Raw genomic sequence first — 17,768 nt, forward strand, 5'->3', positions numbered from 1 at the left:
TCTCTGCGTTTGCACCACTGAAGGGCTCATCTTGTGCAGTGTGGCTCACTCTATTGGTTTTGGACTATCTAATTTCACCAGACCGCTGCTGTCATTGCTCATTGTCTTCCACAGTGTCTCTTTCCAACTCCCTCCAGTCTTACCAGTTTTTCACATGTATTCACACTCTCTCCCTCTCTCTCTCATCCTCTGTCAAACACCACACCTACGCACAGGCACAGAATGAAACACAAGAACACAGATATGCTGGGTTATTCTTGAACTTAAGCCTCCTGTGGTTATCTCCTACATTGGTCACGCTGCCACATGTACTGTACACCTCATAATGTCGTCATTAGGAGAGATTAGTCCTGGTAATTAGCCATGATGGTGCTAAAACTGGCAGCTAATAAGGCGTGAGTTCGCCTGGATTAAGGTGTTAGAAAAAGAGAGGAGTAGGTGAAAGAGAGAAAAGGCAGAGGGAGGAAGGAGGAGATTTATTTTTATTTTATTTATTTTATTTTCAGGTATTTATTTTTGTTTTCCCGTGCTGCTCTGCTTCTACGAAAAAGAGCAGCCCGGTACGAGGTGATGATTTTGTGTTTGTTGCCAGAGTGACTGCCTTCTGTACATGAGCTGTTAGCTCCTAAGGGTACGCTGCATCCAGTCCCCTTAACCACTCACACTCAGAGCCCAACACAATTTAATGTGCCATCATCCTGTAATTACTACCCTTAGCTTCAGAGACCACTGTTGTTACTGCTCTGCCAAAAACACATACATACATACTCTTGCTTTAATTCTTGGGTCAATGATAACACTGATAGCAGCCAGGATTTCCTCTACATTTGTTGTGGTGATCTTGTTTCCTAGACGATGAATCCTAATGTTTCCTGTGACCCTTTGACATCCAGACAAAAATAAAAATAAAAAAATCTTGTTTGAAAGAAATATCAAGGTTTTAATCTCGCCATGAAATTCATTTATACACAGATTCTCACAGCCTGCGCAAGGATTTTCTCTAGCATTCCCCTCACTACTTGACAATCATCTAAAATGTCAACAGTGAACAATCTGATAATTAAATGTAAAACACAAATTCCTGACTAGGTGCTAGGTGGCTGCTAGCTGGACTTCATACTTTTTAGTCTTAACGTCTGTCTGTAATACAGAACAGGGCAACATATAAGTCTTTTAACATAATGACTCCAAACCATTGTATTTCTATGAGATTTGGTTTCTTAGCTCAATCTAGTTGATTAGGCAGATACAGGACAACCACTAATTATCCTGCCAGCTCTCAGTGTGTCACTGACGTCAAGAGCTGCTGTCTGAGGGATTTTGTGCAATCCAACATGTCGACAAAAACAAAGCAGCCAGAATTAGCTTGCTGTTACATCAGCTGTGACTGGCCATTGATAGCGGGTGATTTTCAGCAAAAGCAGGATTTGTTCAAAAGTTCAGAAGACAGGTGGTACATGGCAAACATATTTGTTTTAACTGTACCACCCCAGTGTAAATTTAAGAGCTTTATTTTCAGTTTGATTCAAGCAGCTGTCCTTGTTTGTTTTAGTGTATGTCCCCAAATCCAGGTCGTTGTGAGGTAAGACATGAAGATGCTGCGATAACCGGTCCTTAGGTGCATGAAAAGCTACCTTTTCACGGTCACTTAAGTCTTCCGGTGTGTTTCTAACAAACAGAATACAAATAAAAGGAGAAGAAGAGGGGACAACAAACCAGGGACCAGGGACAACAAAAGGCAAATAACAGAACGCAAAAGTAGGTGGGGAGCACAAAGGAGAGGTGTCAAACAGCTGGGTAGGCAGGAGAAGATGGCAATGAGGGTTAGAGGGACAGAGAGATGCATGGCAGCACTAAAGTGTGCGAGGCATGCAGGGCCCGCTCTGAAAAGTGTATCAGATAGTCGGTGTCTTTGTTAAGCAAAGGGCCCAGACGTGGGCTGACTCAGCATCTCCACTGTATGCCTTTCCTCTTGATCTTCAAGTCATTGAGGCTGTTTGGCTTTATACAAGACGTTTTGTAATAGGTCACTCTTCAATATTGGAAGGGCCAGGCCTCAGCAGCTTACCCACTGAGCCAAACTGCCCACCGCTGAGACGTTTGCCGGCTTTGTCCGCTAATAAATAGGCCGCTGTCAAAACTTTGAAATCTTGAGCAGATTTAATAACGTCTAGCAAGGCAGTTTTTGACCCTGCTTTTGATTTGATCATCGCTTCTGACTTCTGATATTCAATGACTCGGGTAGCAGAACCATGGGGTGTTTTTGAGTTGGCTTAACTTCAGCGATCTCTCTAAAAATCAGGCTGCGTGGGGCCCCGACATTGACTGCGACTTGTGCTTTCACACTGTTTCTAATGGCACCACTAACGCTTGGCCAAAGCCTTCCTCAGGGGTGACTCCATTGATTTGTGTTGTCATTGAGAAACTCAGCAAAATCCAAAACCCTGCAGGTAAGGAGAAGAAAAATAATCAGCTTTTTTCTTGATATACTTGGGGTTTTGAATGCTTGATGAGCCCATACATAAGCCTGTTTTTGCACAAGTCTTTATAGATGGATATAGATTTGTAGACAATGCTCCAATTAATTTCACAAATATTTTACATATTTATCGACTTTAACAACATTTAATGACAGTTTATGATGTACTTCCAGCATTACAACATTCTGTATTGATATCTTTTGCCGTGGTGTTGAAAAGGAAACAAAAGCAGGACCATTCTAACGACTCCAATGTATTTGTGGTTGATGGGGAAAGCGTGGGGGTGACAGGTGACTCCAGAAAATTTCATCACGCAACAAAGGTGAGACGAGGAGGAAGCCGCAGACAAAGAGACGGAGCATCAATATGAAGTTGGGAGGGCAGGAAGGGAGAGAGAGTGAAAGAGAGCGAGGGCAAGGAGGAGGGCGAGCGCATTCATCCAGTGCATGGAATCAGTCGAAGAAATCAATTTTTAATTTGGCCGTCAGGATAGCAAAGCTGGCGTACCAACAGCTCTACCATGGACTTAATTACACAAAACTGCCCCAGAGAAAGGGAAGATGAGAGGCATAGAGAAGGTGGAGAGAAGTGACGAGAGAGGTGGGAAGAGTGAGGGAGACAAGCGAGGAGGGGGGAGAGGGAGAGAGTGAGTGAGTTGGAGGGAGGAGTGTGAATTGGGGCGATAGCAAGGTCACTGCCTGGGAGAGAGATGGGAAGGCAGAGGTTGTGGTAGAGAGACAGACAGTCAGTGACGCGCAGAAGAAGAGAGGAAACTGTTGGGGGGGGGGGGGGGGGGCTCTGAGGAGCTGAGAGACTAGGAGCCTGGAAAACATATACATCACACAGTGTATGATCATAGCATGTGGCTAACTTTAAACACACACACACACACACACAGACACACACACACATCCACAAATGCACATGCTCACACACACACGCACGCACAGCAAATAAAAAACTTCTTAGGGCTTCAGTGCCTCTTTTGGTGCCTTTTTACTCTTCTTCTGCTGTGCTCTTCCTTTGGATTTTTGCTGCCTGGAGGGTGTTGGCCAAGCGTATCAAAGGCGATTGACCACGGTGGTGGCATGAAAGCTTTGCCCCGGACCATAACACCACTGATAATCCAAGCTGTGCCACTGAACTAGCACAGGATGAAACACACCAGTGTCTACCCCCCAACCACTCGCTTTCCTCTGTACTTTCAGCTGCTACCACTCTACCTGGCGCTCTCAGTTACTGTCATTGCAGGTTTTCTCACTGCCTTTACCTCACTGGCTCAGTTCAGTTGATGTATTCATTAGAGCTTGACCACAGCTGAAAGGATGAGCCCATAACACTCAAACACCAGGAAAAACAACCACTGAGCTCAAGTTTCTAGTGAGATAAAACCAGCAAACTGCAGGGTCTGGTATTCAGTCTTAAATGTATTACTTAAAGTGAAAACAATTTGCAGTTTAGGCTTGGGTGATATCCAAAATGTAACATCTCGATACAGTCAAAGACAAATATTGCGATATGTGATATTATCGTGATATTATTATTCTATTTTATGTTGCAGGTGTAAGCGATTCTGCCACTAAACAGCAGTTAAAAATAGTCTTTACTCTCCATGGAAGTGGGCATTTACCTTTGGTTTCAGAGGCTGGTTAAAACACATCATTGTAACTCAACACTACAACAATAAATTAGCACAACATGAGCAGTAGAGACAACAATAATGGACATGATTCCAGTGTGAATGATACTCAGGAGTTTAACAAAGTTTTTGCATTTGGTGTAAGGAACTTTCTGTAAATGTCCCTGGTTGCTATTACAGCTCTATAATGTCCTCTCGAGGGCAGTTTGTTAATTATTTAAAAAGGGGATGAACAGGATCAGACTCATTTTGTCAGCTTTCTGTCTTACCTGCATTCTGTGCATACACTCCAGTTGTACAATGTAGAATAAGCAAAGCAGTGAAATTAGGGTAGGATTCCACAACAGAGCTGACTGTGCAAAACTGTGATATTTTCTATATCATGAAAAATATTGCATACGGTGGGAAATATATTTAATATTATCCAAGCCTACTGCAAATGGAATAAAAGTTCCTTGCTTGCTTCCTATACTTCTGTTGATCCTCATGAGGTAATTTATCATCAGCTCCTTTGAAGTGCCCAGGAAACACCTCCGGTTTTTAGGCCATGACTTTCCCAAGGGCAATGTGTCCAAATACAGTGTTTAAAAAAAACCTAAAAAACATGACCTCCAAGAGGACAGCTATGCAAAAATGGCAGCAGCACTATAACTCATAGCCATACTGTCATAGTGCTGCTAAGAGGATAGCTGCCAAACATAATTTCATTGTGTATTCACATGCAATGACAATAAAGTGTATCTATCTAGGCTGTTCATCTTGGTTACACGCACGTGGTACCACTTCTTACTACTCTAAAGTCAACATTACGATATGGAAATCTTCTCGACCAACGGTTGGCCCGTATGAATAAAGAAAACTGCACCATGCTGTCAGCAAACCATTTCTTTCCATTTGAGGAAAAAGAAAATTTTACAATTCTGTACTTCACAACACAACCTTTTTTTAGACTGGTTTGCAGTGCTGACCCAAACGGAGGCTGCTAAATGAAAAACGGAGCCCTCGGCAGAAGGTCAAACATGAATCCCAGTGTCTGATGTTTACAGTGCACTGCTTCTTTCCTGGGTTTTGTCTGGGAACCCATTCCCTTCTCTCTCCACCAAATCTGACCTTTACCTCAAAACCAGCACCTTTTTTCGTGCACTCTCCTTTTCTTTTGTCTGCATTGTGCAATCCATCCATGTCCAATCCATCTATGCAGCACCTACTCTTCCTTTAGCTACTTGCTGGCAGATCATTCAGTCTATCCAAAAGAGTCTCGCTCTGCTATCTAACCATCTGCTCCGATTTCTCCATTTCCATTTCCTTTGCTTCTTTGCATCACCTCTAGTTGTTGCTCTTAGCACTTGCCATTGTCTGTTTTCCTACTGTGCATCCCCCCCCCCCCCAAACCCCCATTCCTGTGGTTGGTCTGTATGTTGTCTGTAAATCCAGCCTCATCTTGATGAAAGAGAGGATAGTTAAATTCCTTGGGAAGTTAAAGACCCACTAGGGATCCTTCCGATAGCAACCCAAATAATGAAAATGTAATTCTACAGGCATAATTAAGTTAGAGATAGGGCGATTACTGTGCAATCCATTAAAAGTGATGGCAAAAGTAATTACTTATTCAATCAGCATGGGTTTATGAGGAAATGTGATGGCACCATGTTGCGTCGCCTCTATACAAGTCATTACATTTACAAGGGCATAATATGTTAAGCTGTGATTGGTCTTCTTGACAGCTTGTTAAACCATGAATTAAAGACATGGTGGATATAAAAGCCATTTTTTTTGTCAAAGTTGAAGAAATAAAAATTTATAAGGCAACTGCCCTCTACATATCCATCCATGACTGATGTGTGGTTGTGTATAATGTAAATCTGTGATTTTCTACCATCCCGCTGTGGAGTTGGCAATGCCTGTGGATGTGTTTTGTCTGTGGAGCGGTTAGGAGGAGAGGCAGGAAATAAACACTTGAACCGGATTCAGGATACTGTACGTCTGACACCTCCTACTCCCACATATGGGAGTTATATCTGCACAGACTGACTCATTGCCAAAATGCGTTCATGTCTGACCTTCAGAGACACAGAAACCATCATTCATGCTTTCGGTTCATCAAGATTCGATCACTGTAATAGTCTCCTAACTGGCATGAATCAGAAAACAATTCATAACACTTCAAATAGTATAAAATGCAGCAGCCAGACTACTTACAAAAAAAACATTTCTTTCGCAAAGCTTTTGAAGAATCTCTTTCAAATATATCATGTTTTTGTTTTGTCATTTTATCCTTGTGAAGCACTTTGATTTTGATAAGTGCAACAGTATATAAATAAACTTCATTATTATTATTGTTATTATTATTATTATTATTATTATTATTATCATATTAAACTACACAATCACACAGAGTCACTCACATCTTTCAGGCAGCCCATGAAGTTGTTGCTGACTGGTGATCCGGGCAGGTCGGCGGTGTTGGGGCTCCCTCCGATGTAGAAGAAGTCATCGGAGCCCAACATGGTGTAATCCTCCTGGGTGTAACCAGTGGTGGTCAATATACCATCCACTGAGATGGTCACCTGGCATAGGCGTGGCCCAAAAGAGACAGATGAAAAAAGACGGACAGAGGGGAGAGAAAATAGAGCAGGGACAGGCAGAAATAGAGAATGACGAGAGAGTGGAGAGAAATTAGAAGAATGAGGAGGAAAAACAAGGAAGAAAGTGGATTAAACATCAGTGATAGGCGGCGCTGTCCCCCTAAATTGTATCGCTCGGTTGGTTGCTTTTGGTGCCAGTCAGACTGGGGCCTTTCACTCTAGAGTGCAGTTGCTAAGGGAAAACCAATGGAACAGTCTAATCGTTGGCAGTGGAAGAATAACGATCCTTGGTTAGCTGACACTAGTTTAAGTGCTGAAAATACCATTCAAATTACATGTGAGTCAACCTATTTGTTAACATGCCATTGATAAACACTGACAACTATCTAAACCAAACACGCTCAAATAAAATGCTAATTCAAATCAGGTTCAAAATTATGATCTTACAGGTAACACTACCGTCAAAATGTCTATCTAGCTACTCTGCAACATCCCTCTGCTGAGCCAGTACCTCATTCAAGGAACTACCAGTAAAAATAACCCCCCTTTCATTATTTAATTGCCTCAAGTCTCGTCTTTTGTGCAAGGTTACATATTCCGTTGCTTCACGTTTGATCGCTAACAAAGCAGAGAGCGCCGGTTGGAATCAAACACACAGCCGCAAGCTGATGGTATGAGATAGTGTGGATTGAAGCGCAGAAAAAAGACTTTATATACTTCCCCCCAAAAAAAAATAAAAAAAACAGATACACAAACAGTACATTTTTGAGGTTCCCCCAGGCTTTTCTGTGAGACTGTCATTTTTTTTCTTTTTTTTTTCTTTTTGGCTCAAATGATATTCCTCAGTAACCTTGTATTACTAGAACATGACTAACCGGATCAAAAGCGTTTTACCCTACATTACGGCAGCTAGTATGGAGACTCTTGTACTGATGTAACACTCGACCTTACAAGATCAGGTGAAGCAACTGTTTCATGTTACACCAGGCCCTACCTTGTCAGTTTGAAGAACACCTGAAGAGGGAATCAAAATGAGACATGAGTTACACCAAGTTGAAAATAGAATGCATCTGAAATGATGAGAAGGATTTGCTCCACTCAGGTTTTTCCAGGAGTCATCACAAATGAAATCTTGTCTTTTCACTTTGACGTTTAATTGGTGCACTTGATGAAAACGCTAATAAGTATAATTTGGCTATTTGCTGTTACATCCTTGCTGTATTTGCTATCCGTTCCACAGCTATGCTGCTACAGTACAAACATTCCTGCAAAATGATGCTGTTTGATAGAGAGAGACTTCTGCAGTTAGTGACCAATTTATTGTCTAATTATACTAATAGAGCTGGCCTGGGCCAGAAGTGAAGCACTAGTGTCTCTGGTTCAACATCTGTTATTCTGCATAAATGTACACAGCACAAATACAGCACTGCAGGGAGCCGCGGCCATCTGCTTTTCATTACCTTTGCACACTGAAAAGTGATGCTGGACCAAACCATCTTCATTTCATCTGAAGGCCAACTTTACACTTTGGTTATTTACAATGACATTTTGCATATGGTAGCACTTCACTTTGCATGTTGGATCTAGAGTAACTACTTTAGTGAAGCTATGATAATCATTATTATACAGTAACAGCAGGATATGAGTCTATGAAACACATTTCACTTACAAAAAAAATATATAAAGGTCAGAGAAACAGTGAAACCTTAGCAACTGCACTCAATAGATCAGTCACCCCAGCTGAGTGCTTGTCTTCTCTTTTCCTTGGCTGTTTTTTGTTTTTCTTTTCTTTTCTTTTTTCATTTTTATGCCGTACTTCCCTTCTTAACAGGGCAACTCATTTTTATGTCTGCTGTTGCTACTCAGTGAGAAGAGGTATCATATCGGTGTATCGAGCATGAAGAATCTGCGGTCGACAGTGCTGGTGCGCTGGGGTGTTTGGAAAAGTCTCGGGTGGGATTTTCAGCAAGGCCACTTCATTTATCCCACAGTGACAAGAGAGACATTAGAGGCGGCTACGGAGGAGAAAAAGAGGGGGGAGGGGGCAGAAGTCTCACGATATAAGCCCTTTAAACCAAGATCCTACAGAGTTTGGCCAGAGCCTTCTACGTTTTGACGTAACCTCCTCTTGAGGTAAGGATGTAGGATTTGAGACGTCACTGGGTGGAGATATAACCTGTGAAGCTTGTGAAATTAAAATGCTGACTAAAGCTCTGAAGAACACCAACGACTCTTTTTTGGGGAGGGCTGCTAATGGTACATCTTCGAGGCTGTGTGTGCTCACTGGGGGCCATGAGGGATTAGCATTGGCTAGCTGCCAGACACCTATAAAGTTCCCAACTAAAGAGGGGAGATCAGAGATTAGCAACATATTTGTCCTATCTTTCTTTCTCGTGCTCTCTCCATCAACCCCCGGATTCCACCATTTAAAAGGTTCATCAAAGCCTTTAATGCATGCAGTGTTTGAAACAAAGTACCCGCAGCCTAAACAGCAATAAAAACCCCACAGAGACAATATGTCAAAGCACATGCATTATTAGTACAAAAGAATGAACAAAAGCAAAACAAAGTGTTTTCTCTGAGGTAGCTAATTATTCACAAGAGTTAGCTAGTCTCTGCTTCAACCAGACTTGCACACACAATCCCGTTGAGTAACATTACAAGCACTTGCATCACTGGCCGGAGGAGGGAGAGGCTGAAAAAATCACAGGTTGAGAGTTGAACTACCCTGGTTCTCTCGGCCTGGAAGCCACGTAGCCTGGAGGAAAGTAGCACGCACTCCCATCTCAAAACATTTTGTGCATAATGCAAAGATGGACTGACAAGTAAATTATTAAGGCTAGACCAGAGAGGTTTTGGCTGCTCGCTCTCCATGAGATCCTGCTGAGTCTGATTGAAGCAAAGATGCAGCTAACAGCGAGTTGGAGACACCATGACGTCACTTTAAAACAAAAACTTTCACTTGATCAAAAACGGTAACACCTGCAGTGCTGAACCTCCAACATTAGCTCCCTCTTCTATACTAAATGTTGATGACAGCTCACAGGTAAAATTATTGTTAGATTCAGGTCACTTAATGAAATACCACAAACAAGCTTGCTCCCTTGATTGTTCCGTAGTCAAAGCAATGGGAGGGACAGAACCAAAGCAGAGCTAAGTGAGGACATCCAGAAGAGCCAGGGTTAATCCAACGCCTGGATATTGCAACTTGCACAATTCCTTGACTTATTTTCGATCAGTAGGAAATGATGGTTTAGCCCATTGTTTACTGCATGAAAAAAAACAAAAAAACATGTGATATCCTTTGATGGGAAAACATATGTAAAAGACCTGAGACCTGAATATGGGCTGAAAATAATTCTTTGTAATTGTGTGATCACAGTTTCCTTCTTGAAATATGGTCTAGTGTGATAATCTAGGAGACGTTCCTGAGAAATAGTGAAATTAGAACTGGCTTAGTAACAATTTTCTAGCACATTTTCTCATGTACAATGATAAAAACTCAAGTCTAAAAATCTGGCTCCGTCCCTGCTTTCATTCTTACCTAAAACAAGCAACTAAAACGCCGACAAACAAAAAAATAAACAGGACAACACATGTAACACCCGGATCTGTCTCCAAAGCCCCTCACTGTTTCTGTTGGATCCCTTGATTTTTACCCAGCTGCTCTTCAAATACTTCTTTAGCCCAGTACACACAGAAACCAAACGGACCTGGCTGAACTCTGTGTCCCAGATAACACAGAAAACACAGAGCGGAGCTGTGTACAGCTGAATCCACTGTGAAAGGATTGACACAGCTCTGAAGTTCAAACCACGATAAGCGGTCCATTTAACCCGTTCGCATGCTGCTGAACTGGCCTCCTGCGTGGCCCTGCAGTGGGGGAATGATTTCCTTTATGCTTTTAACCTCCATCCTATTCAATCAATTTTTCACTTGTGCACTTGCTCCTTATAAAAGCATAGAACTACCTACGGAATAACAACGTGATTAACGTGGGTCCTCACATGCAGTGCGTGGTGAACTACATCTGTACATCTGTGAGTCCTGCTCAGCTGAGCATGTCACTGGCTCAGTGACCATATCTGACTCCATGACTTCAGGCTGCTGGCTTACTGAGGCTACATCCATACTACGACGTTTTAGTTTTAAAACTTTTTTCATCTATGTTTACTCGTGGCATCCACACCGCTGCAGACCTTTAACACCTGAAACGGAGACTTTTGGAAATGCTGTTGAACCCGTTTTAGTTACCCTAAAACTCCAGGGAAAAAACAGAGACCTTTTGCAAATGATGACGTAGACACCCACGGTGGCTCCGTGATTGGGTTTCATCAGCATCGACTAACAGTGGTGCAACATGAACGAGTTACAAGCTTCCTGTCTTTGCTAGCATCTGTTCTTCAGCCTAATTCTCCATTTTAACGCTACAACTGTCTTTGCTGTTCCTTGTTTGTAGTATTTTGTGCCAACTAATCAACTGCAGAGTTGAATATCTGCTTCATGTTTACATTGTTTTCAGGTGTGTTAGTATGGATGCAGATCGTTTCTGATACGGAGCTAAAATGCTCGTCTGGGCGGAGATCATTTTCATTTTGTTATTATTTTTTATATTTCCAATATCGAAAGCGAGAGAGAAACAGGAATGTAGGGGAGAGAGAGGGGAAGACTCAAACCGCCGCTGCGGTCAGGACTAACGCGCTCTAACAGGTGAGCCCCTGGGACGCCCCAATCATTCTCACTTTAAACCACTGTTTTAAAATGGAAACATATTAGTGTGGATGTAGCCTGAGGGGCACATAAAGTAGATCCCCCTCCCATGAAATAAACAACAGTCAAGTTAGTTCCAGCTGTGGTGGGAGATCTCACTGACCACACAAAGATTGCACATAAAGTGTCTTGTTGAATGCAGTGAAGACAACTCTATACTAGAAAAGATAGGACTAAGCCGCTCCACTATATACTTCAATTGTGTTTTAATTGAATGTGCACAAGTTGCAGATCACATGTGCTTGGAGATGTAGCTACACATGATGCTGAGGACACACACGGTTCAGCCATTGTTATTCATAATGTTGAGGAGTCAGGTAGTGGCTTATGAGCTGACGGTAAGAGAACTTTTACACTTTATGGTATTTGAAGCCATATGCTGTCAGGCACATACAATGGGGAATAGCTTTGTGTGAGTCACTCTCTCTTGCGCATCTCCCATTCAGGAATACAGATCTCATTCAACCTTCAATCCCCAAAGGCAGTCGTGATTTTCAGCATCCGATCCGAGCGAGTAGTTTCTTTGTCAGCAATTTCTAACTCTTACAGCACAGTCTGTCAGTACCTTCACACATGAACATCACGACTCATGCAGTGAGGTGGCATCAAGCTTACCTTGGAAATGTATCACTTACCCTTTTGTTGGCACTACATCTAATTACCAGAGATCTTTTGCAGGGAGAAATAATGTGTTATATGGTGGATTGAATGAAGAACACAGTTGAGAAGCTCAGACAAGAAACATGTCACAATAAACTGCACACACTCTTCCTCCCTGTCAGTTCAGGTCAAAGCCAGACCCACAGGGAGGAAGGATGCTCGAGAGAGAAAGGGAAAGAAAGGGATCTCATCCAGCGGAGGACTTCGATAGGTGTCTGGCAGCTTGTCAAAATTTATTGTTGAGGGATATTTCCTGTCTTTCATTAATAAATCATGAACCTTTGAGCTAAGCAACATCCCTAGGTTAGTAAAGACTGAAAATGAGGGAAGGTTTGGAAGTCTGGGGCGAGTGGCGTTTTGGTAACAGTTGTCAAGAGGATGGGGTAGAAAAAGGGGGGAAGTTCTTTAGCTCTGTGCCGAAAGAGTTAAAAGGGGGTTGGAGGGTGAACGAAATCGGTTAGTACTTTTGTAAGTAAGGGAAAGTCAGACACAAAAATGGTTGTTAGTACAGTTACAACAAAGGTTTGATTCAAACAGTAGATTAGTAACACTGTTTTAGTAAATTTAGTCAAAGTGGGGAGAGTAGGTGAGGATTCTTTAAAAGTCCTCTGCAATTTGATTGCTTCAAACCAGATCCAGATTTGGACTGAATGTGTTATTTCATGTGACAAGGGTTTGTTTTGGTTAAGAAGAAACAAAATGAATCCATCCAAGCTAACAGGGTGACACACAAGCCATGCACTTAAAATGGAGAGAGATGACAGGGAGAGTGGGTATGGAGGGGGAGAATTCCATTAGACACAACACAAACAGACCGACTATTAAACAAAAAACTGAAGGAAGAAGAAAAAAAAGAAACCATTTGGCAAGATGCAGCAAAATGGGGAAATAGTGGGGAAGTAAATTTAATTGCAGGGCAAAACATCACCAGACAAATGGGGAAAGGAAGAGAACTTTCAATGTTAATTTTTTTTTTTTTCTTTTCTTTTTGGACAAAAATGCAACAGAAAAAAACCCATCAAGACACGTGTACAACAGACTGACACGCGCTGGGCTAGAGCAGCATTTACACCCTGTGAGGATGCTGATGTGAGGACGTTCTAGCCAATAGAGACATGCAAACAGGGTGCAGGAGAACGACCACTGGATACTGTCAGTTTGGTGGTGGGAGTGGGACAGGATGGGACCGATGTCACCAATCACGGATGAAATCAACGGAAATGAGAGGGTTTTTTAAAGAATAGGGAAAATTGAGAGGGGAGAGAAGACGTCTGTGTCTTGGTGAATAGAGCAATTACGAATCACAATGGTGGGACATATTGTATCATAACTACCCCTGTCCTCCCTAATATTGGACCCACACACACAAAAAACTGCACTCAGTGAAGATTCCAGTTCTCATTATGCCTCCACTGGTATTTCTGATGTTAGCTCAAAATTACTTTTCTCAAATCTGAGTGAGTCAGACAGATACAGTCACTCTTTGCACACTCCTAACACTTCTCTCCAAGTCATGTGTCATGATGGATTGGCCAGATGTCTTCTATGGGGCGTCTCTATTCACCAAGAAAATGAAAATCTGTCTCCCCTCTTTATTTTTTCCCTTTTTTTTTTGTCTCAGCAAGATAAGGTGTGAGGTCATTATTCATTTTAGTAAGTTAATTTTGAAGTTAAACTTATAGAAATAAAAAATATACATAATAATAATAAAATTAAATTAAATAAACAAAACGACAAGAGGTGTGGCTAACATGTTTTATGGCCATATTGATTATATTAGGACAATTGATATATGTATGTATATATGTTAGCCATGATATATACATATACATATATACTCAATGCAATCTGTATATCAAAAACAGAAACAGAATTTAAAAAAAAAAAGAGAGAGAGAGAGAGAGATAGGGGAGGGGGTTCAAGTCTCTTCATGCAAGGGGTGAGGCCAGTTAGTGTTAATGAAGGGTCGATCGCACACAGTTCAGATTTTCCCAGGCAGTTCCCTTCATGGTCTGCGTCAACGGGCAGCTTCAGTTATTGATTGGAAAAAGTCCAGTGAAAGCAAGTAAGTCTGATAATAGCTATATGCCACGGGTGGTCTATAGTTCATTCAGCCTGATAAGAGTTTTTAAAATAAGATCCCACTAAGGTGTCACACAGAGAGTCTTTATCTTATTTATTTATTCAGTTTTTTAATATAATTGTCTGTAAATGATTTTGGCAAATGTCCCCCAGTCTGCAGTTTAATGCAGCTGCAATTGCTGTTTTATTTTCAATAATGAGCTTTCATCAGTACTCTTGGTCTGATCATTTCTGCCCCGGAGTTCAGGGGACTATTGGTACATTAAAGCACTTTATTAAGAGTGCACGTGTGTGTGTGTGTGTGTGTGTGTGTGTGTGTGTGTGTGTGTGTGTGTGTGTGTGTGTGTGTGTGTGAGTGTGTGTGTGTGTGTGAGAGAGAAGGAGGGAGTGCGTCCAGGTGCAGGTCTGGGAACAGCCCCATCTTGATCATAAATCAGCCTAAGGCTACTAATGGGATCAAGCCCTCATTTGATGCCTACTTTACAGTGGGGGCTTTGGCCACTAAATCAAGAGTTGTAAATACTCTTCATGAGTCCATAAACCACAGGATGGCGAGCCAGGATAACAGGTGGCTCCATAACAGGCTGAGCAGGTCCAACTGAGGCAACATAGAAAGATGGTCTCCTCAGTGCCATTCCTTAAAAGTTGTTAAAAAAAGTTGGGGAAATTAATGATCAAGGAGTTTTATTTTTTTATGTTTTATTTTTACTTCCTCTCACTGGAGTTGCCATAGCCGGCTGTTTGTCTGCTTGAGAAGTCTGCTGCGTACGCTCACTTAATAGGGTTTGTCTAAGAAAATAAATCAGGAGGAAATAAATTTACAAAAAGTAAAGGTAACTCTTAATACTTTTCTAATACTCAATTGAGAAATATCTTGCATTATGATTCTTTATTTCTTCATACGGATAGATTTTGTAGTCAAGGAATAAAATAAATAACCAAACAAAAAGAGACAGAAAAAAAAACAGCAAAAAATAAAATAAAATCTTAAACTCGAAATTTCTGTATGTTTTTGGGCAGACCTCTTTGGATGAACACGTTAAGTCTTTTCAGGAAGGGGAGAACTGGATGGCAATAAAAAAAAGCAATAACATATATATAGAGAGGGCTAAACGAAAAACAGAGAGGTGGAGTTTTTCAGCTACCTTGGAATTGATGGCGGATTGTACTTTCAGTAAAGCAAACAGAATAGAAAAAGGTAACGGAAAACCCAGGGCAAACCAAAGTATAAGACAATTAGAATGATATCTACCATATAATGCAGTTTGTTTACCATAGCGTGTCCAATGCCTGCGTGCTTCAGGAGAAAACAGGGGGAGGAGAAAGAAAAAAAAAAATAATGACAAACCTTAAACTCAAGAAAACACACCTCAACCCCAAAAAATGGGAAAGAAAAAGAAAAATCGCCTTTTGCAAAAGCAGCTTCTCCTTTTCATAGGCGACTCGATTCTATACAAAAATCTTATGTAATAGTAAAAAAAATACAGTGGGGTCCAAAAGTCAGAGTCAGACTTTTGGGCCCCACTCTATCAGCCGATTTTAATAAAAATAAATCTTTCCTATTGTTTATGTAGTAAAACATCCAAATAAAGAAATAAAGAAAGCAATCGTCTAACTGTTTTTGATTGAAAGGGTCTTCTACTAAATAAAATCATAAAGAACAAAAGGAATAAAAGGATAACAATACATTTGTTAGTATGTAAGTCGCAAGTTAAGTAGAGAAAACAACAGATGGTTCACATTCCGTGAATGACACAGTGTTAGTCGTTGAAATCATAAAAGGTAAAGGGAAAAGTAAAATTCACCAATGAAAAGAATCAAATTGGAAGAATTCTGAAGCTTGTTGTTAGTAAAAGAGACAAGAGTTAGCAAATCAACTTCCACAGAGGGGACTTGGGTAGTTTTGATGGGGATGTTTGTTTTTTGGAGTGGGGGAAGGGAATGAGGGAAAAGTACATCAGATTAGTATTCACTCTGACAGGCGTGCTGGCTGTGGGGAACTACTCCATTTCAAAGTGGCGGACATTAGCAGTGGGCGTGGCCAACCATGTTTTTGTGACTTCAAAAGGTGCAAAATCCCTAAGCACAATGTCTCCATGTAGTAGTCATTAAGGGGCTACTGTCACATATGCAAGAGGAAACCAAAAAAAAAAAAAAAAAGAAGAAATTATTGCATTGTAAAAATGAACAATTATAGTTACAGAAAAACTACACTGCATTTCCAGTTTTAAAGGTAGTGATGTGAAATCATCAGGGCTTCTGGGAAAACAGGATTAATTCAGCCTGTTCTTCAGCATGAAAGGATAGACAGAGGAGGGGCAAATTTGATTTCATTTGAGGGTTGTAGAATCTGCAGCATCCTGAAAGAGAGAGAGATGTCCATTTAGTCCTTTATGTCATTTCCACAATAAACAGCAATGCTGGTTGTCCCTGGGAAGACAAAAACATACAAAGTAGAATATGAAATGAAAATAAATAAGAAGTCAAGAAAAATATCCTCTGCCTGTCACTGCTGTGTACGTTTTAATTTCTTTAAAAGATCTGATTATTTTGAGCTTTTATGCTCATTTGCAGAGTGAGAGAATATTTGCAATTTCTATTTTAAAACACTGTCAAGTTGTATATGTGATATATGCTGGTAGATAGCTGTGAGAAGGGTAAAAGATCTATCTGGGAGATCTGCCCTGGGTTCTCCCTCTGGACACAGTGGACATCTAGAGGACATCTTATATCTTGATCTGAGGGTTGAAATAGTAAGCTGCTGTGGGTGACCATATCTGACAAACTGAATATGGACAAAAAGGGGGACGGCTCAATGGGAATGGGGCACTTCCTGACTGAAATACCAATTTGTGATTTCAGCTGTTGAGACAGATCAGATTTTAGATACAGTTACAAAGCTCCAGGCCCGGCAGGTGAGATACTCTACATAAGATCAAAAAATGGCATCACAATGTTTGTGTAGGAGTCTGTCAGTCCCTTGTACAGTAGGTACAGTACTGTGTGTGTGTGTGTGTGTGTGTGTGTGTGTGTGTGGGCTGGATTAGTATGTGTTTGTGCCATCTGTGTGGGAGCTGAGTCTAAGTAGTAACCATAAACAGAGTCCTCCCTGTGGGGCTAACTGGCCGATTTGAAGCTTCATGCACGCCCACTCTTTGATCCGGGGTCATGTTAAAGTACTGTCACCAGTCAACCACTTTGTCTAATGACTCCTCTTAATCCATTAAATAGGTAAATAAGATTCAATGGTGGGTGTGAATTTGCATATCCACACTGTGCTGTACTCCCTTGTCTCTGAGCTCACGAAAACAACAGCTGATACATCAAAGAGTGGATGTGATACGGGGCTTGAATAACTGGGAGGCTGACAATGGTTTATTAACTTAGACAAATGTATCCTTACAAAGGTGACATTGACTGTAGGCTCTTCAAAACTCATTCAAAGACAGCCTGGGATACCGCAGGGGCAAAAGAGAAGGGAGATTATTAAATGCAACATTTTGAATTCTGTAAGTTTCAGATCCCTCTCAGGCATTTGATGTCTGGATTTTG

At 41.3% G+C, this 17,768-nt stretch overlaps 1 protein-coding gene across 7 annotated transcripts in view; it reads right to left on the reverse strand.

The window, feature by feature from the left end:
- The window catches only part of nrxn2b (neurexin 2b), a 721,062-nt gene that overhangs the window by 380,172 nt on the left and 323,122 nt on the right, over positions 1–17,768 (reverse strand). For 6 of the 7 annotated variants that reach the window (XM_056368788.1, XM_056368786.1, XM_056368784.1 and 3 more), the window contains 2 exons: positions 15,490–15,513; positions 6,525–6,686 (listed from right to left, as the gene is read on the reverse strand). In XM_056368788.1, the coding sequence (XP_056224763.1) occupies positions 6,525–6,686; positions 15,490–15,513 (186 nt within the window). The remainder of the gene's footprint in view (positions 1–6,524; positions 6,687–15,489; positions 15,514–17,768) is intronic. The other variant, XM_056368783.1, reaches the window with a different exon arrangement.

This window comes from Seriola aureovittata, chromosome 23, assembly GCF_021018895.1.
Source record: "Seriola aureovittata isolate HTS-2021-v1 ecotype China chromosome 23, ASM2101889v1, whole genome shotgun sequence".
Taxonomy (NCBI): domain Eukaryota; kingdom Metazoa; phylum Chordata; class Actinopteri; order Carangiformes; family Carangidae; genus Seriola; species Seriola aureovittata.